Source organism: Aythya marila (assembly GCF_965140915.1).
Source record: "Aythya marila genome assembly, chromosome: 1".
Classification (NCBI taxonomy): domain Eukaryota; kingdom Metazoa; phylum Chordata; class Aves; order Anseriformes; family Anatidae; genus Aythya; species Aythya marila.
This window is the reverse complement of record NC_139042.1, coordinates 164,669,794-164,697,452: the sequence shown is the minus strand read 5'-3', so window position 1 is coordinate 164,697,452 and position 27,659 is coordinate 164,669,794. Positions and strand designations below refer to the sequence as shown.

Sequence of the window (27,659 nt, the reverse complement as noted above, 5' to 3'; positions counted from 1 at the left end):
CTCCAAAATTAGATCTTCTCGGGGTCCCTGCACCAGGGGCGATAACAGACAGAAGAAGTAATTCAAGCTTCATTGCCCTCCGCCTTTGCCGAATGACTTCGCTCAGCTTAGAAACTCCGGGGAAAGAGAAGAAAGCAGAAAAGATACGTACAAGCCGTCTGCGTTCCTCCTGTGGTAATCTGGGTGGCCTGACTGAGGGCGAGTGATAACTCCTGCTCAAAGTGATAAAGTTCCAGGTACAACAAAATCTGCATGTCATGCGCCGGTTTTAAAGAAACAGGGGACTTACCACAGCTGGGAATGGCCGTGACACGAGCTTCCAAGCCAGGAGCAAGAGCTTGCCGCTTATTCTGGCTGAAACAGCTTGAGAGGAGGGGTCTGCAGGAACCACAGAACCAGGAACCACAGAACCAAGAACTGAGTATCTTGGCAAATGGCACCCACGTTAGTAAAAATTAACCAGAAACCGTGTAAGGGAACCAAGGTGCGGAGAAGGAAACACACAGACGCTCTCAGGACTGCAAAAAGCTTGAAAGAGAAAAACTGACACTGAATAGCTGTGGGGAGGGAGGAGCAGCTGAGATAGCTGTAGGACCTGTCATGGCTACAGCCAGCTGCAGCAAGAAATGGCTTTTAAGGGAAGGATTACAACTTGCCTGCTTGTTTTCACTCCTGGCTGAAACACCTGAACAGCTGTAGCAGGCAGAAGAGGCACTTAAGACACAGAGGAGTTGGAAGAATCAGTTCTAGCCTCGGGGGAATAACTGAAGGCCCAGAAGGTGCCTTATGCAGGCTCTACAGCCTGAGACTGAACAAAGAGTATCCCCTTAGCATAGGGCATGCTCTGCTCTGACTATGAAGCCCTCAACGAGCACGGGACACACTGAGGTAGGCCCCTAATTTAACCACCTGGGGCACGCACGCGGTAGCAGGGAACTCGGTTATGCCTCTGCATAAAGGCAGCCGTTCCCAGCTCTCTGCTGAGCAAACACACTGCTTTGAGCCTGCGCTGGTATTTGACAACCAAGCAGCCTCTGGTTTCCAGCAGGCATAGGGCTCGCGGCCCAGAACACAATAGTTGGTTTCCCGTTACAGCGGGGAAGGCTTTAACTTATTCACAAGAACTGGACGGCGAGTCACGGAGCTTAGTAGGTTTTAGAAAGGGATTGGATGTTTGCGCGGTGAAACAACATCCCCGGCCCTAACAGCCGGGATCAGGGTTACCAGCTCAGCGATCCGCGCGCTGCGGGACAAAACGCTCAGCGCCTGGGATCACACGCACACAAAAGCGACAGCCGTTCCCCGAGGCTCCTTGCAGCAAGGTCATGGGCAGCAAGCAGCCGCTGCCCGAACCCAAATAACCCACTGGGCAGTGCCGGCTGGGCTAAGCCCACACGCCCCCAGAAAGCTTCGGAGAGGCTAGACACAGAGCGAACCTGAGAGAAATCCTTCTGTTACAGTAAAAAAAAGAGAAGCTTTATTGGTTTGCATCCTACAAGAACGGTTACAGAAAGGGCCTTGGATGAATCTGACAAAGGAAACAGGGAAATGCTGTGTTCTCCCTCAGAAAGCACCACCAGGTTCCCTACAGAACAGGGCAGCCTGGAAAGGGACTGGACGAAGAAGGGTGGGGAGCGGGCACACAGGGCTGTGCTCCAGTCCTGGTGTGCAGAGCGATTTCTAACAACCGAGAAGAGGGGTGGTAAGAACAGACACAGGGTGTTTCCCCACACCAGAAAGGGCACTCGCGTTTTACCGAGCTGGTCTCCTCCATGTGTAAATACTTGCTCACCAGGGCTGTTTTTTTTTTTAGCTTCTGAGAAGACAAGAGACAATCCGCGTTTGCTCTTTCCGATAGTCCTGATTAGGTTTTGGTCCCCACTGAGTCTGTGACTTCTCCACCTCCAAGCATATGACCGAATTTATAAACGTAATCAGCTGGTTCTCAATAAAAGTAAAGTCCAGGGGTTTCCAAGGCCCTCTCGCCAACCCGGCAGGAGGTGCAGCTGCAAGCAGATAGGATCACCTCTTCTTGAATCCGTACTTTTTCCTTTCGTAGAAGAGATCCGTCTTGGAGCTGCCCAGGTTGACAATCTTGGGGCAACCATCTCTCTGGAAGAGAAGAGGATGTAAGGTAGGAGTTGGGCAAACACAACCTCATCCCCACATACACAGTTCTAGCACGTTCCCAGTTCCGTCCCTCCCCACACTGTCCTCAACAAACATTTCTTAGACCCCTGTAAGCAAACTGCCCTACAACTCTGGTTATCACCAGCAAGAGAGCCCAACAAAGAAGAGGATGAATGTCTTTTTAACACTACTCTAGGACACTCCCTCTCTTAGGGTGAAGAAGGAAAACAGCTCGTATACCATCAGCAGTTTAATGAAAAGGATGCTTAGTGCCTCAGGACTGGATTCTTCCTAAATTAGGATACAGAGGGTTTATAGGGCCCAGAGGAATAACCTTTCCCCTCCTTAGCCACAAATAATCTTGTTGCTTGAGACCCTCAGGGGCACGGCTGCAAACACAAGGCAGAGGCACGCACGTCTCTGTATAGCAGGGGACATTTGTCAGCGGGCCACCTGAGCCCAGCATCTGCGTAACTCTTGAGGGCAAAATGTTGTGGCTGGCAGGAGCAGCTGAGGGGCCCAGCAGGCAGAGGAACACGTGTCCTTGGCTGTTGTGTAAGCCTGAGTGGATTAGATTGAGAAAGCCTCTGGGCAGATGTCAGCCACTGCAGAAATTGCACCCAAGCTGTGCCACCAACACCGGCTCCTGCGCAGGAGAGGCAACCTGGCGGGGAGGGGCTGCGTGGCAGAAGTAACAAGAGAGGGGGGAGAAATCACCCGCCACGATTTGTCTCTAGCTACTGCCTCATTATTTGACTTTGAACCTCAGTAGCGGGACTCTTCCAAGCCTTGCCTCCCACAACGCAGGGAGCCTGTGACAAACTTGACAGCATTATTGCAGGGCTCTGTTCGTTCTTCCACCTCCTCATACGGAGGCAGCAGATGAGCAGGCTCCTGTCCCCCCAGAAAGGATTGTATTTTGCAACTCGCAGCTGCCCTGGATGACAAGGCGGGATCTTGGCCCTTACCCACAGATAGAACTGAGATGAAACAAAACCTCATTCCTCCCTCTGTCAGAACAAACCACGACTAAGCAGACCCTCTGCGCTGTGCCCAAGAGCATTCTGCCTCCTCCATTTTAGTGTCTGCTTTCTTGCTTCATTTTCGTGTTCAGACTCTCTCGTAAAGATGAAGGAAGATCGAGTGCTCTACGTGAAATCCTGGACCAGCAGAGCTTCAGGTACAGAGCTCTTGTCCACCTGCTTTTCCTGTGCAGCTGCTGTCGTTGTGACATGCAGCACCCCCAGCAGCCTTCATTCGGTTACCAGAACACCTCAGTTCTGACTTGCCACTCTGCTCCTCCAGCTCTGTATTTCTATAACCCTCCCCTGCAGAGCTGTTTCAGACCTGAACCAGTCATGATAACGTACAGGTAAGCCTAAGGTTATGAAAAATACCCATTAGAAATCAATACGAATTGGTAAAAATACAAAAAAAAACAAAAACAAAAACAAAAAAACTATTTTACTGCTGACTTATCAAGCTAGGTGTTTTGGTTGCACAGGTAAGTCAACAAAACCAAGAGCTCTTACAGCATTTCTAAATGCGGGAGGCAGCAGCAGCATTTCTACCCACATGCAACATTTAGATACTAAGAAAGATTACGGTCTCCTCAGATCTGATGCCTAAATTCGGATGAGGGCTTGCCCCTGTCCTGACTTGAGCTGCAGACCTTTAGAGAAAATAGGTGGGTGCTGCAGAAAATGAAAGCAGCGACTCAGTCAGCTGAGCTTGTTTCTCTAAATCAATCAGAACCATTCTCAGCGTGTTCTCTGTCAACATTAGGGTGTGCTGGAGACTGTGTTTGCAGAGGACCCAACCCATAAACCAAACAACCCTCAGGAGATAATCTCTATCAGGTCCATATTCTAGCATACTGCAACTGTAGGCATCCTGTTCGGGCTTCTCCCTACCTCATTTGCAGTTCTTTGTGACCTGCACTCCCTGAGATGGATATTAACAAATACCTACGGGGGTGAACAGCTGCCTCATTCCACATGCACAGCGGCTATCTTGCAGGACAAGAGGATTAAACAGCACTGATTATAGAAATAAGGGATTGTTACACCACAAAGTGTTGGCAGAAAAAGAGATGATTACAATGCAGACACTGCAGACAAGAAAAAAAAAAAAGTCATATCCCACTGAAGTTACACAAGAAAATGTAACTTGCAGAAGACAATTAGTGGAGCAAGGACAGGGGCACTAAGATCTCTCCTTACTTGTAATCCAAAGGAAAACAGGGTGGTGATTTCAGCTGCATAACAGTACCGTACATGACTTGGTCTGTAGCTGACAGACTCTTCGTGAGGAGCTGCTGCTGCCCCTGCCTTTGCAGTGTCTGAAATACTTCTGACCCTAATAAAACCCAGGCTGAGGGATCCAGTAAGATAACACCTGAACAGGGTAACAAGCAGCGCGTGGAGGAAGTGAACTCTTTGGGTTGCAGAGAGTCAGGGCACTGCTTGCTATCTCAAAATCCTTTACAATCACTGGGAACTAACAACAGGGGAAGAAAAGTACAAGGTAATGAAAAGCAGCGCTGATTCTGGGAGTGGAAGCCAAGTGTCCAACGTCCCAACACTAATCTCCCTAGCTCGAAGTCCCTTTAAAGATAAGCGTGGCTATTAAAGAAATACCATAACCCATTCAGCCGAGGGCTGGATGACAACGTACATCTTTTTCCTGGATGGTGCACTCCTTGCAGTAGTAGGCATCGGACACTCCTGGACCCCCGCAGATCACGCAGCGCCCTTGGTAGGAGCCGTAGTTGCACTCATCGCATATGCGCACGAGTGTGCAGGGCCGCACGTACGAGTCACAGATCACACACTTCCCATCACCTGAAAGTAAAACAGTCTTTGGTTACAGAACATCATTTTCTGCACCCCCACGCAGAAAAAAAGATTCCTAAACTTGCCTATACTCAAAGACAATATAATTGGACTATAGAAATTTATTTTACAGGCACAGGGTGCCACGTTAGATTTGCGCATGGACTTCAGAGGAACAAAGGCCTGCAATATCTGAGTGTTTTTTTTTTTTTAATTTTGCATATACACATCCAGAGAAGAAACCTAAGGACACGTCTTTTGTGATTAGTCAGCACCTGCTTAGCTCATACCCGTACTTGTACTCTACAGTTTTAATTTGTTTTTTTTCACTTGTGGAAAAATGCCGGACTGACAGGCCTGGTGTCCTTACCTATGCTGCAGCAGTGTAAGCTTCTCCCACAGAGCCACATCAACAAAAGTCTGGAGTTACCATCCTCAGAGAGATGGGATAAGAGATTGTACTTGTGGTCCTTTTAATCCTTCATCTGTGAGAAGGCCAAAGAAAGGGCAAACTGGCATAAACAGCCACTTCACAGAGTTGCTCTTGCTTTCTCACAAGGCACTGAGTGAAATTCAAGCACTCTTATCATCCAGGCAAAGAGCCATCAGATGCCATTGACAGTCTGCTGTGCTGGACCCGATCCAAAACACTGACCTAGAGATGAAAGGCTTCGTATCTTATTACCGGTTCCCAAGGCATCTAATCCTTCCTCCCACAAACAGCTCATCTAACCTGCTCATAAATCTCCATCCTGACAGCCCTCAGCTACTACCACCGGGAATCTGTTTAACTCCTGCGCGTTTCTGAGAACAATTTTGTTACTTTGGACCGTTTCTCCTCACTTTGCGTGTTTTCACGCTAATTTGGAGTTCGGAACTAGTCATCTTTTACTCTGCCACTGCAAAGATCTAGTGATTGCTCATGCTCTTTCTTCCCTTCTCCAGCTGAGCACTGGCACTTGACTCTATGTATTTATCTCTAGACACTTTTCTCCATCCATTTCTCATTCTCAAAGCGTGAAGTCAGATTCCAAAAACGTGTTCTTTTTTTCCTCCTTGGTAGCCATCAGGCCGATCGTTTTGCATTCCAGATTACAAGGACTCAATCACGAAGTCACTGTAGCTGCAGCCACTGGAAACGCTGGCAGCACATACTCTAGAGTAGCACACATCTGTGACAATCTATCTGAGCGCTGTCTTTGTAAGCACTCACTGAGTTACACGCTTACACTTGGATGAACACACAGGCAGCTCTTCCCACCCCAAGGAGCGGTTTGTCCACCAGCTTTTTGTTTGTAGCACCACGTTAGCGGCACAGCAAGAAAAGAATGCAATCCTCAAACCCAGCTGAGTGCTCTAACCACAGCCCCGGGTTCTCAGCTGTGTATATGCGGGAGATACACTTACATTTTTCGCAAAGTCTTCCAATCGCTGTAGGAAGAAAAAGAGTAAAGAAGTATTAGTTAGGGTAGAAGCAGAAGAATATAAATATGAGCTTTAGTTAAGGCACAGAAGAATATGAATATGGGTTTGAATAGAAATTGATTATCTCGGGCAGCCTTTTTTTAAAGGAGAACACAGTTTGGAGATAACACCACAACGTTTGTGATAAATAACGCGCGCCCTCCTAGGCCCAGCGCCGAAGACCAAAGCTCGGATGCGCCGCGAGGGGCCAACGGCAGCCGCTGACGGTGAGGCAATTGTCGCTCGTTATCCCCCTTTAACCACAACCGATATCAGCTTAAATTAAAATTAATATTTCAAGCTCCGTGAGGGGGGGGTCGGGAGGGGCTCCCCTCACACGCGGGCCGCGGCTGCCCCGCCCGCGAGGCGCCCACGGGGCGGGACGGGGGGCTCCCAACGGCCACTAACGGCCAGTAACGGTCACTAACGGCCAGTAACGGCCAGTAACGGTCGCTAACGGCCGCTCACCGACGCCCGCCTGCTTGCGGCAGAAGATGAGGTCCGGGTGGTGCTTGGCCATGGCGCCGCCGCCTCCCCGCGCCGCTCAGCCGCGCTGCCCGGGTCCTGGCCGCGCTGAGCTCGCCGCCGCCTCCCCGCGCTCCCGGAGCGCCTCCTCAGAGCCGCGCCGCCCCCCGCAGCCCCTCCGCTCCCTCCCCCGTTCCCTCCTCTCCCTCCCTGCGGGGGGACCGCGGGCGGCTCTTCCCGGCGGGCCGCGCCGAGGCACCCGCAGCGCCCTGCCAGGACCTGCGCGGCTCCTCCCTCCCCCTCGTTCCCTCCCCCCCGGTCGCGGCGGGTGACGCCATCCCGGGGCGCGGCGGCCCGGCGGAGCGCACAAGATGGCGCCGTACTGCCTGCTGGCCGCCAGCCTGCGGGTGCGTGGGCGCGGGGGGCGGCGGCGCGGCCGGGCGGCGGGCGGCGAGGGGAGGGCCGGGGGGGGAGGCGGGGAGGGGGCTCTGGGGGAGAGGGGGGGGCTCGGGGCCGGCCCGGCGGCTCCTCAAGGTGAGCGCAAGGTGACCGCGAAAAAAAAAAATAATATTATATATATTATATATATACGTGTATGTATACAACAGCCCTATAAGCAGCCCCAAAAGCGTTGTTTTTTCCCCCAGTAGCCCCAACCGCCGCCCGTAACGGCTCTTCCCGCCCAGCCCACCGTGACCTCTAACGGCCGCCGGGCCGCGCCTCGCGCCGCGCCTCACGGCTCCCCGGCGCGGGGCCCCCTCGGATAAATGGCCCGAAATGATCGCGGCCCCAAACGTCGGGGTGAAATTCTCTCGATTTAGGGCTGCTAACCGCGGTGAGGGGGCCCGTGCGCCCCTCAGGAGGGCGCGGGGCGCTTCAACGCCTCGCCTCGCCTCTTGTGACCTTGGCGAGCGTGCTCCCGGGGCTGGGGGGGCTGAAGGGATAGCTCGGCTCCAGCCTTCTGAATGCATTTTAAAAGCTTAACTCCTATTTTCTAATACCTCGCTGCTTTAGCGGTAGGAGTTTTAAAAAAAGAGTTGCTTTTTCATTTAAGTGAAAGTTAGAGAACAGCACTGTTTTGGTCAACTCAGTGCATTCATCGTTGGTCCTTAATTAGCTGTTAATTTGCACTTTGGACAGAAATGGCTAGTTATAAAATGAAGGCCAGGCTTTTATTAGGATAATGAGTTGGTTCTCGTTTTATGGTGCATCGTCAGGTGAGAGCAGGCAGGCAGCTGGTAAGGTGGATGCTGTGTGACACAGAACCAGGGCTGTGCTAGCACGGTGACCCTGTGGAATTCAGTATTTAGGCTGTCCTGGGTTATCAGTTGTGTATCCTTTAAAAGGACAAAATCAGCTGGCTGTAATCAAACATTTGTCTGTTTGATCTCTGTAGTAGGCAAATAGTTTTTTTTTCTTTTTTTTCCCCGTGTTTAGCAGCCTTAAAGATTTAATGCATAAGTAGATTGTGGTGCCAGTCGCTGTGATAATGTCAGCACTGAGCGTGGCACGTGCTGTTAACGCTGGTTCTGCTCATCGCCTCTCCTAAAACAGCTTTTGGAACTCTGTAGGAAGCTTATCTCGGAGAAATAAATTGGAATTAGCCTGGTTCAGGCCAACTGCCCTATTTATAGCACAATTCTTCTAATAGCCTCAAAGGGTCGAGGGCTTTTTCATGCCTGCCTGAAAGATGCTTTTAGCAGCGTTCCATTTCTTGAGCCACGTTGGCTGGGGATTGACTGAGAGAAGTACAAAACTCTGAAGTGGTTGGGGTTTCACTGAAGGTCTTGTATGTGAGTACTGAAACTGCATTTGGTGAGCTTTGTGTGTGTTGGCAAGGAAAAAAAAAAAACAAAAAAACATTGGTTAGAGTTGGACTGATCTTCAGGCCGCTAATTTTGGTCGCCTTTTGGCAGTGGGTCTGGGAAACCAGACTGCATTTAGATTTTGATTATACCATACCAGTTTTTTAGGCTGTACCATGGTCAGTGTTGGAAATTTGGCTGGTGTTCTTAGACTAGGGGGGATGAGGAAAGATGGTATTTTGGGTTTCAGCTAGGATTTCTAGGAGGGCTCTCTGGGATAGGAGTGCTCATAGCATAGTTTTACTCTTTTGACCACAAACTTTGACTTACTGGACTTAATCTGGTGCAAAAATGTGATTTTCAGAAATTGTCTTCCATCTGGACCACTCGCTGCAGTGAGCTAAACACAAGGCAGCTAGCTCTCAGATGAGCTTGTCAAATCTATATGGATAAGAGTTGGCTTCTTTAGGCTTTCAAATGAATGACCCATGTAATAGGCTGGCTTTTCTGTGTCTTTCGAGGAAGCTTTTTGCCTACCAAAATACCGATGGCCTTAGGAGGCCTGCAGTGGTTTCCTTGACTGAAATGTGGATAAGGGACGCTGGTGCAGGGAAAACAAATTCAACGCCAGATGAGAAGAGATCACTGGGCGGCTGCCTGCTGGGTGCTCAGTCCAGAGCTTAACAGCGCTGCCTGCCTGCTTCCCTTGGCTAGTGGTCTCAAGGCACCTGTCACCACTCACCAAAACCAAAGCCCCCCAAACCACCACATCTTTCGTGGAGGGGGGCTGAAGCTGGAAGCTGTTGGTCCAGTGACTTCATCTTGTAGTTCTGCCACCCCGTTTCAGAAGATACGGGGGGAAAAAAGGAGAGGTGCAGACCCTCAGCTTTCCAGGCTTCCCTGTCCAGCTGGGATCCTTCTCAAGCGGGCTCATTTCTCTCCCCTTCCATGTCTGGTGCTCTGAAGCTGTGGTGGGGATTAAATAGAAGTCAACTACCTTGATTTTCTATTTCTGTGATTACAATTTGACTATATAGCATTCTGATTAATACTAAACTTCACACAGCCATTTCACGAAGTGCAAAGGTGTATAGACATACGTACTCAAACTGAAAAGGTTGTATCTGAATTTTATCTGAAATGAAATCTCTGCACCTCTCTTCAGATCTGTGGGGAGCCCTGCTTCAGATTTTGATCATCATCAGCTCTGGTCCCAGTCTAGAATACTGCCAAGCCTCCACCATTACTTTAACTTGCAAATCTGCTCTCCTTCTGTGCTCTGAATTTTGGTGAAATGTAGCTTTCCGTTTATTGGGTGACGTGGAGGAACTCAATGATCAGTTATGGCATTTGGGTTAGTTTGTGGGAGAAAGAAGGAATCACTGCATTAAAACAAAATGCCTTTCCTGGTCTGGGGAAGAGATGATTTTTCCATGAATGTTGGTGAAATCCCTCAGTGTCTTCCAGCCACTCCAGCAGCTGGAGGCTTCCAAAATAGGAAGGATGTCTTATGAGGTAAAGGTGTTGTCCACAGCATTATTTCTTTCTGGGTAAATGCTGAAGTTTATTTAAAAAATAAAGAACATACAGATAAACAGAACTAAGCAAAGACAAACTGTGTGGCTGCTAGATAAAAAGCAACAGGGGGAATGAAGCTGTTGGTTGTTTTTTCCTCCAGTGGGAGAAGGAGAAGGCTCCCTGCTGACACGTGTGATATGTTCTGGAAGTTCTGAGCTTGAAGTGCAGCCGAGTGAAATCTGATGACCGCTTTCTCTTGCGCTTCTGGGAGAGCAATGCTCTTCTGTAGTGCCGTGTTCACCTCGGATTTCCTTTAACAAAAACCACGCACGGCTGCTAAAATACCACAGACCTGTATTGTTCCTACAGAAAGGTGGATATGTAAGAGGTTAGGATTGTTTGGTAAGAAAACAAACCACACCCTTGTTGGTAGTGTGCTAGCTGTTAGGATCTCCCCTAGATCTCCTGAACTTTTTATTATGGAAGATATTGGTAAACGTTATCAAAAAGACAATAGAACAAGATTTGGATTAAAAGCTGGTGCTATCATCTCATTGGTCATGGCTGGTTTAGGCAGTTTTTGAAATGCTGGTAGAAAGAAAACTGGGGGAAAATATTCACAGAGAAAAATGAAAAAATACACAGCTAAAGATTTGATTAGCATCTTTGGTAATGCAAAACCAGGGTCTGGTGCTGTGATCATACATACAAAGTCCTGTCAGTGTAAAGTAGATCAGAGAATCAGAGACTGGTTTGGGCTGGAAGGGACCTCAAAGCCCACCCAGCTCCAACCCCCTGCCATGGAAGGGACACCTCCCAGCAGCCCAGGCTGCCCAAAGCCCCATCCAGCCTGGCCTTGAGCACCAGGGATGGGGCGTAGAAAACACAGGAGTCAGATTAAATTGTAACGCTGGGGGAGGAGGAAGTCTGGACTCTTGCTGGAAGTCTGGAAACAGACAGAAAACAACGGTGACAGAGACTTCCAAAGGATGTAAGAAATGCATGTGCCAAATCCTTGGGAGTTTTTGTGGAGGCTGCCCTCTGACTCAGTTTTCACAGCTGCTGGAGAGCCTTTTGACCCTGGCACTGACCTGCTCCCTCTAGGTCAGGTGCTGGACAGGTACCTGGTGTAGCCTGCCCTCCTCCCATGTGCCAGGGGACTGGTTCACTCTGGAGGCGGACAAGGGACGTTTGGGCTTTTTTTTTTTTGGTTGCATTTCCTGCTGAACCTGTGGTGTAGCTCATCCATCCTGCTGTTAGCTCACCTGTGGGGCAAGGTGAGGATGTCCCCGCAGCCAGATGGGTGAAGCAAAAGTGTTTGGTCCACAGCTTGCCTCTCCTGCTCCGTGTTGTGTTGGAGACCGAGCACGTGCACAGGAGTCACTCTGGCTAGCGCTGAAATGCAGCTCGCCTTATGCAGCGAGTAACAATGTGCTTGGGACAGGGTGCAGAGACCCCGCACGGGGGGCTTCATGTGTAATGCTGGAGCAAAAAGGTATTTTCTCAGCTCTGTACAGTTTTGTCTGCCCATCCTTCCGTATAAACTCAGTACCAGCGAGTAAATACAGATTTGGAAGCTGTATGTGTTCTTCTCCACTATAGCTGTAATACCTCAGGAGTACATCCAGCTGTTGTTCACTTAGGGAATATCTCAGAATTGCCTGAAAGAAGATTTCGTACAAAAACAGAAGGCATCTTGTGCTTCAGATGGGAATACAAAATAATTTGGTAAATGCTAGCTGACTAACCTGATGTCTCACTGGTTAACTCAACATGTAGCACTGTGTGATCAAATGTTCCCTGTGTCTTTAAAAAAAAAAAAAAAGCTCTGCAAACTTTCTGTTCCTGTAAAATTCCAGAAATAACAACTGAAAAGCGGGTATTTTATTGATGCCAGAGGGATTCCCTCTGCAGGGTTGCAGCACTAACGCTCTCCTCTTTGCAGCATGCCTTGAATGGTGGGATACGGCGCTACCATGTCGCACCCGTCCTGTCCCAGCGCGCCAAGGTGGCCATGAGCCACTTTGAGCCTAATGAATACATAAATTATGAAAAGCTGGAGAAGAACATCAACATCGTCCGTAAGAGGTAAGGGGGGAGGAAGCAGGAGGGGAGGGGTTGGGTCAATGCACAGAATTTAGCTCTGCAGTGATGGGAGAGGAGGGGAATAAAAAAACATCACAGGGCTCTGGCAAAGGGAATATTTCCTGGGGAGAGCAGCTTGGAGCCATAGCAGTCTCCAGTGTAGTGACACACGAGTTGTGGAGTCTCATGCAGTGGTGTGGGGCACTGGGGAGGGTTGGAGGTTAGGATGAGGCACTGTGACACGTAGAGAACCAGGTCAGTGCAGAGGAGGCGCTAGCAAGGGCTCTGTCCTCTTTTTTTTAATGCCCGCCTTCGTATTGGCGCTTGTGCCTGTCTGGGGAAGCAGCGTGTGGGCAGCGGGCACTGCAGGCTAATGCTCCTTTGCACCTTGTTTTGACGATGAGCGTTCTCCCGTGTGCCGCTGTAGGCGTTAGGCACAAAAAGGAGGGCTAGGAATTCGTAGTCTGTGTAAACATGGTGACCTTAATCTGCTGATAGAGGCTTGCTGAGTTGTCATTCCTGCTCCACTTACCTTGTCAGACATGTCCTTCGGTCTCTGCGTCCTTTGTTAGATGTGGTAACTCTCGTTTCAAGTCGTTGTGTCTACTTAGTTACCTCTCAGAAGATCTCACCACTGACATAAATAGGCTCCTCAGCTGAGACAGCCAGTCAGAAGCCTGCAGGACAACAGGTCTGTGTTCACGAAACTCCGCTTAGTTGTCCTTCCTTGCTGTGGGATCTGGTACTTGTGAATTGAGTCTGACCTCTCTCTTACCTCCCCATTTGCTGTCCTGAAGTATGACCTTGAGAAATGAGCAGAGTCAAAGTTTCCTTTGCTGTGTAGGGAGATTGTAAAAGAAAGCACAAAGTGCCCTCGGTCTGTATCCTTTTGAACTTTCTGGACCAAGCACCTGTTTCAGCCAGCTACCAGTTGATATTTTAGATCCGTAAGATAACCGTGCAGGTTGCTGTGTGTTCCTGTATTTTAGAGTGGTAAAGGGAAGCAGAGGGTATCTTTGCTCTGTTACATGCTTAAAGGGGCAAATGTTGAAGCACACAACGTGCGGGTGTCAAATTCTTCTCTTGTCTCCCCAGGCTTGACCGTCCCCTCACCTTGTCTGAGAAGATTGTATATGGCCACCTGGATGACCCCGCGAAGCAGGAGATCGAGCGAGGCAAGACCTACCTGCGCCTGCGGCCGGATCGCGTGGCCATGCAGGATGCCACTGCTCAGATGGCAATGCTGCAGTTCATCAGCAGCGGGCTGCCCAAAGTGGCCGTGCCTTCCACCATCCACTGCGATCACCTCATAGAAGCTCAGTCAGGTGGTGAAAAGGATCTTCGAAGGGCCAAGGTGACTGTTGCAGAGACGTAAATTCAGGCTGCTTGAAAGCTTCTTTCCAGCCTAGGGAAGGGATTTTTTTATTTTTTTTTTTTTTTTCCAGGACAGCCACAAAGTCAGGCATGATAGCAGGTTACCTGCGGTGGTTAGCTCAGTAGATAGGTCAGATGCAGTAAAGAAACAGCAGAAGCAGGGCTGTGGGGGGTTTTCACCAGAGATTCATCCACGACGTGGTTTAAAGGACCATGAGAACAGGAGGCACTAGCTCTTAATCTGCTAATGATAGAATCACAAGTCATATGTGTGTTCCGTAGAGTGAGAAGATGTTTCAGGTAAAGAAAAATCTATTTCAAAGGGTAGGAAAGGAAGATGTGTTGCTCTAGGGAGTTGTGCTGTGTATGGCAGCGTGAAAAGCTTCCTGAGTGTGTCTGCAGTGCACTGCTTTATCCTGCGAAGGGGGAGCAACTAACTCCTTCTGTTTCCCAAACCACTTGCAAGTGATTCGTGCTTCCTGAAGCATTTGCAGCTTTCAAGACCAGCGAGGATGGGTAATAAATGTACATACAGGCAGGAAGGGTTTTATGTGGGAATTCCAATGTTGTTTGTCCAACTTCTGGTTCAATGGGTTTTGTTTGTTTTTAAACATTTCCCCCACAGTTTTACTGCTTACTCCTCCTAAGGGGGTTCTGTCAAATGTAAACACATTCACCTCTGTCCCACATAGCACCACAAATCTGCCAGGGAAGAATATCCTGTTAGCATAGCAGGGATGTGTGGGGAGCCTTTTTTTTTTTTCCAAGTGGGCATAGCATAAATCCATTATCAAAGCCAGGAGGCTTCTGACTTGGACCCTGATACTGAAACTGAAGAATCTGTTCTAAACACATTGTGGGTGCTCAGCTGCATTTTAAGATTTTAGTCTGTATCTATTCTAAGAAATTCCTGGTATCAGAGTACTTCTGGCTTTTTCCTCCAGGTTAGACTAAAGCAATGTAAACCACTCGAGTAAATTTGGGGAGTTTTTATTCTACAGTTTGTCTCGGGCCCAAGTTGTGAGATTACGAATTTGGGACCTTACTAAATAAGACTTGATTTTCTTCCCTCACCTCCTGTCTTTCCCCTATTCCCGCATTTGTTCTCTGCAGTGCAATGGTGTTTGGCTGCAGCCCGGAGCTGAGCAGCGTTCCTTGTCTGCCACCCGCTCTGAGCAGCCCCACTAAAGGTCCTGCCTTCTTCTGACTGGGTTCTGCCTCTGAAGCTGCCAGTTGGCACGTAATGAATGCTGGCAGGCCACAGGGTGGCTTGGATCTGCTCCTGGCACATCAGCGTGCCTTACTGGGGGAGGGATGCACAAACAGAGTGAAGTGACCTGACTCCCAGTGGAAAACGAGGCTTAAAGAACTGCTGCTGCCTCATGGGAAACTTCAGCAAATGTGTGCTGAGACAATTCTGCCTTTATCTCCGGTTCCCCTTTCTCTTTATTCTGAAGCGGAGCTGCCTGAGAACAGTCTTTAAGGAACTCCCTCCTCCTGGCGCTTATCTTATCTCTTCTGCCGCTCCTCTGCCAAGAACTATCAGGACACAATACTGTCATACTTCCCTGGCAACCGTGGGTATTCTCACAAGCGATTTTCATGGTGTGACCTCCACGAATAACAGTGGTGGTGCAGCAAGAAAGGCAGCATTGTGTGAGCCTTGAGCAGGGGACTCAGCAGAATGAGAAACGACACCCACCAGCTCCCCTGGCAGCGAGCAACTTCCAATTCCATTTCTTCATCCGTAAAAAATAAAGCTGAAATGCTTATCAGGAGGTTTGAAATGTCTGCAAAGCATGCATGAAACAAAAGAAACAGCTGGTAGAAAAGGAAGGGAGGGGTAAGAAGAAGAGAGAAAAACAGGTTACAATACCCTCTGAGAGTAGAAGAAATGAGCAGGGCATTCTCCAATGCCTCATTGGCAGGGTTTGCCTTGAATTGTGTGATTTGACATTGGAAACTAAAAAAGCTGCAGTAGTAGAGCTACAAGTTGGATGAAATCAAGTGGCCTGCTACAACTGACTGGCAAAGAGCCTTGATCTCTTTCGATTTTAGGAGCATTGTGCACCTCCCTCTAGCTGCTGCAAAGCTGTGGAGCAAACTATGAACAGGCTTGGGAAGATGGGAGCGTGTTTGAGCTCATGATCTGCCAAAGAACGAAATGTGTTACTAACACCATGTGTTTTCCTGTGTGACTAGGATATAAACCAGGAGGTGTACAACTTTCTAGCAACAGCTGGTGCCAAGTATGGAGTGGGATTCTGGAAACCCGGGTCAGGAATCATTCACCAGGTAAAGTGTGTGTTTATAGCCTTTGAACATCCAGTGGCTCTTCCCCCTTATGGTAGGGGGAGAGCTCAAGTACAAACCCGTAGAGAATTTCACCAGGTCAGAGGAACCACTCGCTTTCTCTGAGGCAGGTGAACTTTCTCATTGCTCCCTTTCAGTTATCTTGACAGCAATGTTTTTACTGAAAGGTTATTTTTGTCAAAGTGTAACCTGATGCGTGATTAGTTAGCGCCAGCAGCAGGCCACGTGAATCAAAAGATCGTAACTGTTTGTGAGCTGGCTCATCTTGGTACGCCTGGGAGAGTGAAGTGATGGCGTGAAAATAGCTACCTAGGGCTAACGTGGGCTCCTTTCGGGAGCAGGGAAGGAAGCTTTTGGAATACACCTTTTCTAAGGCTCTTTTGTATGTGTTTGGTTCCATTTAAAGAAACAAAAACAGGAGAGAGCAGCTTTAAGAACTCAAGAACAGCAACACATAACTAGTTGCTATCTGATTTGAATAAAATGCAAAAGAGTTTTCAATGGGTTTTCAGGTCTGAAATTCTCTTGCTGTACCACTTGCACCTCAAAAGAATATGACCATCCCAAGAGAACTTAGCACGTGATGAGGCTTTTTGTTTTTTAAACCCAACACCTCTAGCAGGACTTCCCTACCTTGATTTTGGTTGATTTGCTGTGGATGTCCAGGAGACGTTTTCCATTGTTCCTGAGTTGCAGGAAGGAAAAGTTGAAGTGCAGCACAAGCAAAAGGAGTGGAGGGGAGAACAGATGACTGTTAAATATCCTGTCAGCAGGGAACTTGTGACCAGGTGCAGTCAAGAGCTCTCTGCTGTCTTTTCTTAGCTATGGAATGAGTTACAAGGTTACTTTAGCTTGGTGTGACGCAATGGAGAAAGGAGATGGAACAGGTGAACTCCCCAAAAGGTTGTGGGAGCACCTCAGGTTACTTCTGCCCTGAAACCACACACAACACTTGTCATGTGGCAACATAGCTCCCTATTGTTGTTACCAGCTTTCTTGTGGGTCACTTTCTGAGGGAAAAAAGCTGGAGAAAATTGGACATACTGTATAGCTTCAGAGTCTGCTCTAGGAATTGACTTTTCTTGCATGCATATGTAAAGGTGGAAGTACTGCAGGCAAAAATCTTCACTTTTTCCATAAAGGGCTGCTGTAATTCTGCCCAGGCTGTTGTGTACGATGTGCTGTGAGTTCTGTGCTTCCCAGAAGGGCTGTACATAATGTTGGTATGGCACATACCAACAGTAAGAAGTTCATTAGCTTGAATTCTTAACTGGCTTACCACTATAGGAAAGTCATCATTTTTCAGTAAAAGACTGTGGTTTTGCTAATAATGAAAGTCTGCAAAAGGCCTTGTTAGCACTGGACAGGTGAACTGGCTGGCTCAGCAGCTGATCAAGGGTTTGGAGACTAAGGAACAGCTTCCTGAGCCCTAACAAAGGTTCCTGAAAGGAAGAGGTGTTCCAGTGAAAAAGGGAAGATCGTTGTTTAAGTTTTCGTACTGTCCTGGGATGAGCAAGGGCCAAGACTCGGTACCTCATTCAGTCATTGCAACCCCCAAAAGGGGGTTGAAATACAACTGAACTTACAGTCCAAAAGAAATTAAATTTCTTGCTACTGAAACCTGCACATAAAAACTAGTCTATATTCTTGTTGGCTTTCTTACAGTCTTCCCCCTACTTTCCAAACAAACGAGCAAGCAATCAATTTTTCTTTTCAGATCATTCTGGAGAACTACTCCTATCCCGGGGTTATGCTGATCGGCACAGATTCACACACCCCCAACGGAGGTGGCTTGGGAGGAATCTGCATCGGCGTGGGTGGAGCTGATGCCGTGGATGTCATGGCAGGAATCCCTTGGGAGCTTAAGTGCCCAAAGGTAGGAGCAAAAGGAACACTAATCCTCTATGTGGGGCGTGAGATGTAAAATGGGGAAGAAACATATGTAAGGCACTACCTGCCATTAACAGTCTGGTTTGTAATCACGCTGGCTCAAACAGCTGGTCTATGGTTTGTTGGCATCTTGGAAATTTGTTTCCAGCCTTTTTAATTTGGGGATTGAGAGAGGTAGGCAAATGGTGATCTGTCTTCAGTTGGCCTTGACTGGAGGTTTAGCCCCTGTGCGTGTGCTGTGGTATTTCAGGATTTCCTCCTTTGTGTTTTGGTGACCACCCAGATTCTGAGAAAGAAGCCTGAGGAATTCTCTTGATTGCTGGAGGGAAATAGTACCAGTACACATTTTTTATTGTTGTTTGAATTCATTTTATTAAGGTTATTGGTGTAAAACTGACTGGCAAGCTTTCTGGCTGGAGTTCTCCTAAAGATGTGATCCTGAAGGTGGCTGGCATCCTCACGGTCAAGGGTGGAACAGGCGCCATCATCGAATACCACGGGCCTGGTGTGGATTCAATCTCCTGCACTGGTAAGGCACCAGGAATCTTATCTGGAGTGGGTTGTTGTTGGAGGTAGGCGTGAGGGGAAGGGAATCGGGCAAGAAGTGTTAAATGTTCCCTCAGCTTGGCTGGGTGACCAGTACACAGCAAACTGGGAGCCTGTTTCTCTGCAAGCTGGTGGGGTGAGAGCGGCGTAACAGGTGAAAAACCTCTGTGGACTGCTGTTAAATCTTCTTGTGACTGTGAGAACGCTGAGTGGTTAATTGTGAGGAATCCTGGAAGAGGGTGCTGTCAGGATGAGAGTAAGGATGGAGGTATTTCACAGTATGCTTAGAGGATGGAGATGTTAGGGGGGTAGTAAAGGATGACATTTTCATTTCAGCCTAAAATAGGGTGTGAGTAGAGGAGAGAAATAGGTTGGGGCAGGGGGGAAATGTGTGACAGCTGCTAAAGAAAAAGCTTCAGAAAAGCAGAGCAGAGGGGGACTAGAAAGCAGCAGTTTAACTTGGAGACTTGTGGTAAGAAATTGTGGGTCTCAGGTGCTGAATTTGAACCAGCAGATATTGCAGTTGTCTCTAACAATACTAGTCAGGACCAAACTGAGAGAGGTGTCCCTTCCTTTGGCTTGAAAAGTAGCTTTAAACTGGGCCTCTCTCCATTCATAATGCTTGGCTACTTGGAATACTTGGCTTTTACCATCTGAGAGCAATTTATGATTTGTGTTCTCTTGAATCAGAGAGCATTGACCTATGATACCTGCTTCTAACTCCTTAAACATAAAACAGCAACTCATACAGCTTCATCGCTGTGTCCTTGAAAGGCGTGGGTGATCCCAGTGCCACAAGTGATTTTTTTTTAATCTTTTTTTTTTTTTTCTGTCATTGGAATCTTTGTCTGGAATCCTGTCTGCCATGGAGTTAGGTTTGTGCCTAATGCACTTGATCTCTCTTGGCTTCGCCATCTTTTCCATAAGCTGACTTCTGAGGAATTGGGTGGCCTCGGACTTTGTTGACCCTGTGGTCTTTCCTCCCACTCCTTCACTAGGGATGGCAACGATCTGTAACATGGGGGCTGAAATTGGAGCTACCACATCCATCTTTCCTTACAACGAACGGATGAAGAAATACCTGGGCAAGACTGGGCGAGCTGGTAAGAGGGTTTTTGGGTTGAAGCGGGTAGAAGGGTGGGTTTGAATGAAGGTGTTCTCTGGGAGCAGCATCCTCCTGCAGCAGTGTCTGATGTGGCTTCTGTCCTTGCGTGTACAAGCAGGGAGTCTGTAGCTGAAGTGCCTGGGGAAGTACTGGTGGACCCTGTGTTCAGTTGTTCTGGTCTCTTTTCCATCATACTGGCTGCAGTTTTTCAGGTCTCCCTTCTTTCTTACTCCAGACATAGCTGTGCTGGCGGATGAATTCAAGCAACACCTGGTGCCGGATTCTGGTTGTCAATACGACCAGGTGATAGAAATCAACCTCAGTGAGGTAAGGCTTCCCTGCTGCTTGCCATCTCGGCTGTCGTGATGAGACTGCCTCGTGTGAATGAGGACTGAGCTGGGAGTTGGATGCAGCTCCCCTGGTTGTGCTAAAACGTGTAACAAACACTGAGATCTGTTCCACTAACAGCTTCTGCTCAGGCAGCCGAGTCCTATTTAAACAGCTTCCAGATAGCAAATCAATTCCTTTCATAACTGTTTTTTTTTTTTTTTTTCCTGGCTACTGTAATTTCTGACTCTGTCGTTGTTTCTTAAAGCTGAAACCACATATCAATGGACCTTTCACTCCAGACCTGGCACACCCTGTGTCAGATATTGGTGCTGTGGCAGAAAAGGAGGGCTGGCCTGTTGATATCAGAGTTGGTGGGTAGCATTTGCTCTTTCCTCTGCCTTCATCTTTGTGCTGTAAATGTTGCTGTCTTGGGATAAGCAGCTGGTCATACAGCTTGGGATCTAAGCCTTTAATTACTGCTCTGTGCCCTTTGACTTTGTTGCAGTGTTGTTTCTACACAGGCATATGAATTTGCTGGGAAGAGGAGTCTCTTTGTTGTTTTTCTAAGGTGTGAGTAGCCTCTCACATGTGGCCTAGATCTGGGATAGCTGGAGGGATTTTGATCTCAGGAGCTAGGCAAATTGTTCCCCTTGTGGGAAATTTTTAAAAGACTGGGTTGCCAGGAATGTTACCTGTTACACATTTGGTCAAATCCACAAACAGGCTTTCAACAGAGATCTGTCAGGCGCACAGCTGTGTGTTCCCCAAGCAGGCTGTTGAGCTCTCAGGACGTGGTAAAGTTGATGCTGGCTGTCCTAAAGGGAAGGTGTGGATGCTGCTACACTCCCTGTCTTCTCTGGAATTGCTCAGGGTGGGAATGAAAAGAATGGAAGTGCATTGTAAAGGCCACATCCCAGGTAGAAACAAGTTATTCAGTAGTGTTACAAGTAGGATCAAGAGCAGCAGTAGCTGAAAGCTGTTTTATTCTTTGTTGGTTAGCATCAGTGCTGCCAGTGCATCGCTATGTCCTTGTGTCATCTTCGTGCTGTAACAAAGGATGTTTTACCCAAGGACTACAGAATGCCTGTACCAAAACTAAACGGTGTATTGGGTCTAGCCCAAGATAAGTGAGGTGAAGAAAGACCAGTGGGCTCTGAGGTGGAAGTTGAAAGGGCTGGGAAATTTAAAATTCAATATGCGTGGCGAGGCACCCACCTCTTCTTTTACTCATTTCCTCAATTTCTTCTCATCTTGATTTGTAGCCTTTTCTCTCTCCCTAAAAGAATATCTCTTTGTGGTAATTTGCCTAACCAAAGTGCACGTAGGTGGCACTCTGACCTTGTGAAACAATAACCAGCCTAGTGAGCAGGTAACGTGTTCTGGCTTACAGCCTCCAGAGCCTGAGGGACTGCCTGCCTGTGACCTCAGCATCTTGCTGGGAGGCTTGGCAGTGCTTGCACCTGAAACTGTTTCAGGCTCCGTGTCAGTGGAAAAGGAGCTTGTCTCTTGTTTTTGCTGCTGAGAGATGGTCTCCGCAGGGAGAGGCAAGCAGGGCTGCACTAACCACCTCCCTGTCTCTGTCAAACACCACAGGCCTGATTGGCAGCTGCACCAACTCCAGCTACGAGGACATGGGGCGCTCTGCAGCAGTGGCAAAGCAGGCGCTAGCGCATGGGCTGAAGTGCAAATCCAAGTTCACAATCACTCCAGGCTCGGAGCAGATCCGAGCCACCATTGAAAGAGACGGTTACGTGAGTATGGCTGCTCTTCACAGGTCCTAACAGTAAAGGTTAAACTTTTCCAGAGGGTGCTCGGGAGTCTGGGAGTGACTAATGGAAACCTCTTAAATTTGTCCTCATGTATTGCTCGAGGTGCAGTGACTGATATAGCAACCAGCCTTGTGTTACTGTGCCCCTGGCTCCTGCAGCTACCCAGGCAATGTTCTGACCTGTGATGTTTATCCACTCGTCTCCTTATAGAACAGTTTGGGATATGAGCAAACCTGTGTATGTGGGAAGTAGGTCCCAGTTTAGACTAAACATAAGGTAAAACTCCAGTGTTTCCATAGAGGAACCACCATGTGTCTTCTCCCATTTCTGTGGGGAGCAGAATATAACGATGTGTTAATTGGTTCTACTATTAAGTGTTGGATGCTGTCACAGCTTGGGGATCAACTACATGAGCCTTTATGTGCAGGTGTGTCCACAAGTCAGCTTTTTATTTCTGTCTGCAGTTGTACTTTTCACCAGCAGTTGCCCTCTTGATTGGATCTTTTGCTGAATGGACTGAGCAGGCGCATGTTTGCCTGCACTTTTACCAAATCATTCCTTACACTGCCAGGAAATGTGTTGAAAATTAATTAGACCAGCTTCAGTGAAACGTCTCTGAGGAGCTGTTTTTTTGCTCAATTCAAAGTAGGCAGAGAACAGGAACTTTATGGTAAATCTTCCTGTGCCGTTCCCCAGCATTAACTTACAGCTCTCCTGGCATCAACCCCCCGTATTTATGAAAATTACTCAAAATGTGCGAGTGAAACAAGAAGAGGAATTTTCTCAGGCTTGGTGCTTTCTGTTAGAAAATGAGCGTCCTCTTTCTCTGAAAGAACAACATCAGAGATGTATTCCAGGCTTCCCTTCTACTAGTAATGAAATTGTTGTCTGTCCCCAGGCACAAATCCTGCGAGATGTTGGAGGGCTGGTTCTTGCCAACGCCTGTGGGCCCTGCATTGGCCAGTGGGACAGGTAAAGTGAAAGACAGACCTGTGGCTAGCTTTGTGTCTCAGCGCCTAAAGCGCTCTGCGAAGCCAAATCTGGTAGTAAATACCACACACGGGGAATTAAACACGCCAGCCATTGGTTGTAGCTGCCTGATACGCACTGGAGGAGGAGAAATACACTGCAAATTTATGCTGAGCCTTTGGATGAGTGAAGTTGAAGAATGGCCACATCGATAGGTTTTTGATGGGGAAAAATTGGGAAAGAGATCGGTTGTCTCTGAGAGGATGGGCTGGAGTTTGTGTGGGCCTTCTAAAATAGGAAGAGTGATGGGTCTGCCTTCAGTCACTGGAGTGGCTGTGAGGAAAATCCTGATAAAAGAGATGGGAGAGACATGCTCGTTTGGCTCTGTCGTTACTGATGGTGGCGTGTCCAAGGGCAGGTACTTGATTGTTGTTCAGACAGTTCGGCAGTGCACAGCGTGGGCTACGAAAACTACTCCAGGAATCGGTGTCTGACTTGGCATTGCACTGTCCTTGGTTTTGAGGCTGTGCTTAGGGGAGGAAAACATGTGTGCGCTGATTCACGTTTCCAAAGATAGTGCTTGCTGCCACAACCAAGCCTGGAGATTTTGGCAGCCAGTTATCTAGAAGCAATATTCCCTCTGGATTTGACGAGCGTTTCCTTCTTTCACAGGAAGGACATAAAGAAAGGAGAGAAGAACACAATAGTTACATCGTACAACCGGAATTTCACAGGTCGCAATGATGCCAACCCAGAGACTCATGCGTTTGTGACCTCCCCAGAGGTAAGAGACAGCCGGAGGGGGCGTGGGGAGTAGTTCAGGTGTGTAACTTCGAGAGCCTTCTGGCTGCTTTGTTAGGCACAGGACTTTCAAATGAAGAGATGGGAGGAAGACTAAGCCTTTAAATCGTTGTTTTTCTTTCAGATTGTCACAGCCCTGTCCATTGCTGGCACTCTGAAATTTAACCCCGAGACAGATTACCTGACAGGAACAGATGGGAAGAAGTTTAAACTTGAAGCACCTGATGCAGACGAGCTGCCCAAGCTGGTAACTGCTCGCCCTGGAGATGGAGGGAGGGGAGGCCTGTTGCTGTCAGTGTTTCACATGTCACAGGGGAACTCCCATGCACTGCCTTTAATGTTAAAATGGGCTTGTTCTCTTCACATGCTGTTGGGGATGGCTGAGACTGATGATTTTCCTTTCCTCTTTTATCCTTTTGAAGGAATTTGACCCAGGCCAGGACACCTATCAGTACCCTCCCAAGGATGGCAGCGGGCAGCACGTGGATGTGAGCCCCACCAGCCAGCGCCTCCAGCTCCTCGAGCCCTTCGATAAGTGGGATGGCAAGGATCTCGAAGACATGCTGATCCTCATCAAGGTCAGCAGCAAGGCGGGGGGGCACCAACCGTGACAGGGCTGGGCAAACAGGGATTTGCACGTGGACAGAAGCTTTGATAGAAGCTTTGGGTGTGCCTTGAGCTGACAGATTCCTTCCCCTACAGCTGCCTTGCTGTGGGAAGTGAAGCAAGGGTCTTGCTTCCCTTGTGGTGGTGTTTCCTTCTGATACTTTACATATTATGACTAAGAGACTTTTGTATTTGGGGCTAGTTGTTAGCTAATACCATGAAAAATGAAGTTTGTCACACCCTGTAATACGATCCCAGCCATACCACACAGTTTGGAGAATTTGTCCCAGCTATAGCCGCTAACCAGCATCTCTAATATCTGACTGTTCTAAGATGCATCTTGTCTGAAGTGAGGTCGTTAGGATCTTCTCATCCACCAGTATTTGTGTCATCTTCCCATTTTACAGAAAGAAATTGTTACTTCACAGTAGTTAAACTTTATATTTCGGTCTCCTAATGAAGACATGTTTCGTTTCACTCTCCGTGGTGACTTAACAGGACGAAAGCTTCAGCTAACAGAGTGATAGGTGCTGAGATGCAGTCCCTTAGGAATTGTCCTTCAGGAGAACTGTTGATTCTCAGCAGCAGAGAGCCGCAGGTATTCCCAAGGGCTGCGCTTCCATACTGAGCTGTGCTTGTTTGACACGCACAACTCCTTTGGAAACACTGGGAGCCAGCTGGAAGGCTGCTTGTTCTCTCTGGCTGGGAATTCTGCTTCTACAGGTTGAGGGGGCTTCCATGCAGACTGGGAACTCTGAGGGAACACTCTTGGTGTCTTGCTGAGCTCCTCCAGCAGAGGGGTTGAGCTGTACCAGGAAGAACTTAATGGCTGTTGGTACCTGCAAAACCTGCTGCTGAGGGCAGTGCGGACATGGCAGGAGGTGTCATAGCTTGCCTTGCTTCTGTACCTCTGCCCTTTGGAACAGGGATCTTCTTTCTGCCCAGAGCATGCAGAAAGACCATTCTTTTTGCCTTTACTTTCTGCCTTAGACCATTGTGTTCTGCCTTAGTGTCTTGATTCTATGACAGACGCAGCTGTCCTGGGTTTGTGCTTTTAAAAAAGAGATGTGAAGGTCCTTCAGAATAAAAAGTGCTGAGGAATGGTCAAATCATTGATTCATCCTAAGAGACTGATCTCTTCTACTACCCCTTAGGTAAAAGGGAAGTGCACCACTGACCATATTTCTGCTGCTGGGCCGTGGCTGAAATTCCGTGGCCACCTGGACAACATCTCCAACAACCTGCTCATTGGCGCCATCAACATTGAAAATGGCAAAGCCAACTCCGTGCGGAACGCCTTAACCCAGGAGTTTGGGCCGGTCCCGGACACAGCCCGTTACTACAAGGTGAGGCTGTCTCCTGGAGCATCTATTTTGGGAGGGTGTTTGCACTTGGTGCTCTGTGCCAAGACCGAGGATCTCACCCTCCTGCTCAAGTAACAGCAGCTGTGAATTCATTCAGCACTGAGCCTTTTCCTTGGGATGTACTTTGTGGCAGTTTATAGGGGATTCTGTCCCTGCCTGCTGCGGGGCAGAGGATCTTGTGACCAAAGGGGACCAGAAACCCTAGGTGAAGGGAGCAGAACACCTCTAGACACTGCACAACTTGCAGGGCACTGGCGTCACCAGGCTACAACTAAATCTCTTTATCTGAGCAGACAGACCTCAGTTACTGTGTGAAGCTAAAGAATTCACCTACTGCTAGTCTAGATTCTATTCTTGTCCCCTTTGTTCTTTAAAGCTTGGGCTGGAACACCAAGAAATGTCCTTTCACTCTCAGAACAGCTTGGCAGCGGTCTCAGATTGGTTCTTCTGGTAGACAGAAGTTAGAGCTTCCTCTCTGACTTCCAGAAGTAGAGCAGGGATCGTGGCGGTGTGAATGCTGACCCGGCACAAGACCACAGAAGGAAAGGTGGCAGCAAGGATTTGCTCTGGAGCCCAAGAGCGATCCTTTTCAGCCCGTGTTAGCCAGAACAGCACTACCGAGCTGCTCTGAAGCACTTAGTTCCTCCAGTTCTGTCCTTCGATGTGTCGGGGTTGTGTTCATTAATTCCTCACCTGAGTGGCTGCAGAAGTCTCAATCTTCTTCTTTTGTCACAGAAAATGGGTGTCAAATGGGCGGTTATTGGAGATGAAAACTACGGTGAGGGATCAAGCCGGGAGCACGCAGCGTTGGAGCCTCGTCACTTGGGGGGCAGGGTCATCATCACCAAGAGCTTTGCCAGGATCCACGGTGAGCTGCGCTTCCCCCGCGGTGTGCATAAACAGGACGTGTTTGGCCGGGGGCGGCAGGGATGTTCACCTTGCCCCGGGGCTCAACGCCTACGGGAAGGAACTACCTGCTGACAGGTCGCGTGGTCGCTCTTGTCAGGAATCCTGTTAGATACCCACTTAGATATGCCACAAACAGTGGAAACGCTGCTTTTGTTACAAAGGTTGTAATTACTGTTGGAATACCGCTCGGAGGAGCACTGAGCAGCTGGGAGGTAATCCTCATCCCTGCAGCGAGTTGTTACGAGCACACCTGATGGTTTGTTCTCTGCAGAAACCAACCTGAAGAAGCAAGGCCTGCTGCCTCTCACTTTCGCGGATCCGGCGGACTACAACAAGATTCATCCTGTGGACAAGCTGAGCATCGTGGGGCTGGCAGACTTTGCTCCTGGAAAGGTCAGTGCCTGCACCTCTTGTCACGGCTCTCGGGGTCAGGGATGTGCCCATGGCTGGGAGCAGCGTGGCTGTGTGTGAGGGCCTGGAGCAGCACCGGCACTGATGGGTTGCGTGGCCTGGAAGCCAGAGGAGATGCTCCATACAGTGGCCTGGGGTCAGAACCAGATCATGTTGTTCTGTTTGGGGAAGTCCTCGTACAATATTCTGAATCCTTGGGCTTGCTACCTAAGGCAGGAGCGCTCCCTAGAAGGAACTGCAACCACACTTCTCTCTTAAGACCACCCCTGAGCTACCAGTTTGTTTTCAGCCCTTTAAAAACATGTGGGGATTTTCCTGTGAGAAGTTTCGGTTAACTTGCTCCCTTGAAAAAGAAGGGGGAAAATAAAAGCTGTCTTCTTCCCTTAGCCTCTGAAATGCATCATCAAGCACCCCAACGGGAGCCAAGAAACAATCATGTTGAACCACACCTTCAACGAGTCACAGATCGAGTGGTTTCAAGCTGGCAGTGCCCTGAACAGAATGAAGGAGCTGCAGCAGAAATCAAGCTAAGTGCGCACAATGCCCCCAGTGCACTGGACTCGATTCAGCTTTGGCATTTTTCATGAAAGTGCAATTCCATGCCTACTGTTGGAATAAATGTCTGATCAAATGTAACCATAGCTTCCTTTTTGTTATGGTACTTCCTCTTCACTGACACTATGAAAAGGGAGTGCAACCAGGCTTACTTTTGTCTTTTAAATTCCCCAGCTCCCTTTTTCTATTTTGGCTCAATTTCAGTTGTCCCACAGTTATTTATACTTGGAAATAACCAGCTAAAGTGGGTTTGTCTGCTCGGTTGGTTGTTTTCTGCCCATTCACTTTACTGATGGCTAAAGATCTAAAATGGAAATAAAGACTGTGACCATCTCTTCTGCCTCGTGTGATTGTCTTCATAATCCGGTTCTTCAGCTGCTGCTTTCCCCCTCGCTGTGGCTGAGAGGGTGGGAAAG

General features: G+C 48.5%; 2 protein-coding genes across 3 annotated transcripts; one reads left to right on the top strand and one right to left on the bottom strand.

Moving 5' to 3' along the window:
• Positions 1 to 1,455: 1,455 nt before the first annotated feature.
• PHF5A (PHD finger protein 5A) lies at positions 1,456 to 7,070 on the bottom strand. Of its 2 annotated transcripts, XM_082752829.1 has the most exons (5): positions 6,897 to 7,025; positions 6,372 to 6,395; positions 5,335 to 5,449; positions 4,807 to 4,973; positions 1,456 to 2,112 (listed from the first exon to the last, which is right to left on the bottom strand). In XM_082752829.1, exons 3-5 carry the CDS (start codon positions 5,372 to 5,374, stop codon positions 2,023 to 2,025), a joined length of 297 nt encoding a protein of 98 aa, XP_082608955.1. In that variant the 5' UTR covers positions 5,375 to 5,449; positions 6,372 to 6,395; positions 6,897 to 7,025; the 3' UTR covers positions 1,456 to 2,022. The 2 variants fall into 2 exon arrangements, with proteins under 2 accessions (XP_082608955.1, XP_082608954.1); XM_082752828.1 differs by lacking the exon at positions 5,335 to 5,449 and having other exon boundaries at positions 6,897 to 7,070.
• A 158-nt stretch (positions 7,071 to 7,228) lies between these two features.
• Positions 7,229 to 27,576, top strand: ACO2 (aconitase 2). Its single transcript, XM_082772426.1, has 18 exons — positions 7,229 to 7,300; positions 12,162 to 12,304; positions 13,397 to 13,655; positions 15,878 to 15,970; positions 17,706 to 17,864; positions 18,257 to 18,407; positions 19,423 to 19,527; positions 19,765 to 19,856; positions 20,125 to 20,230; positions 21,453 to 21,610; positions 22,527 to 22,600; positions 23,270 to 23,381; positions 23,523 to 23,645; positions 23,821 to 23,976; positions 25,159 to 25,350; positions 26,104 to 26,236; positions 26,549 to 26,670; positions 27,076 to 27,576. The coding sequence occupies exons 1-18, from the start codon at positions 7,265 to 7,267 to the stop codon at positions 27,217 to 27,219; spliced, it is 2,358 nt and encodes a 785-aa protein (XP_082628552.1). The 5' UTR covers positions 7,229 to 7,264; the 3' UTR covers positions 27,220 to 27,576.
• The last annotated feature ends 83 nt before the right edge of the window (positions 27,577 to 27,659 follow it).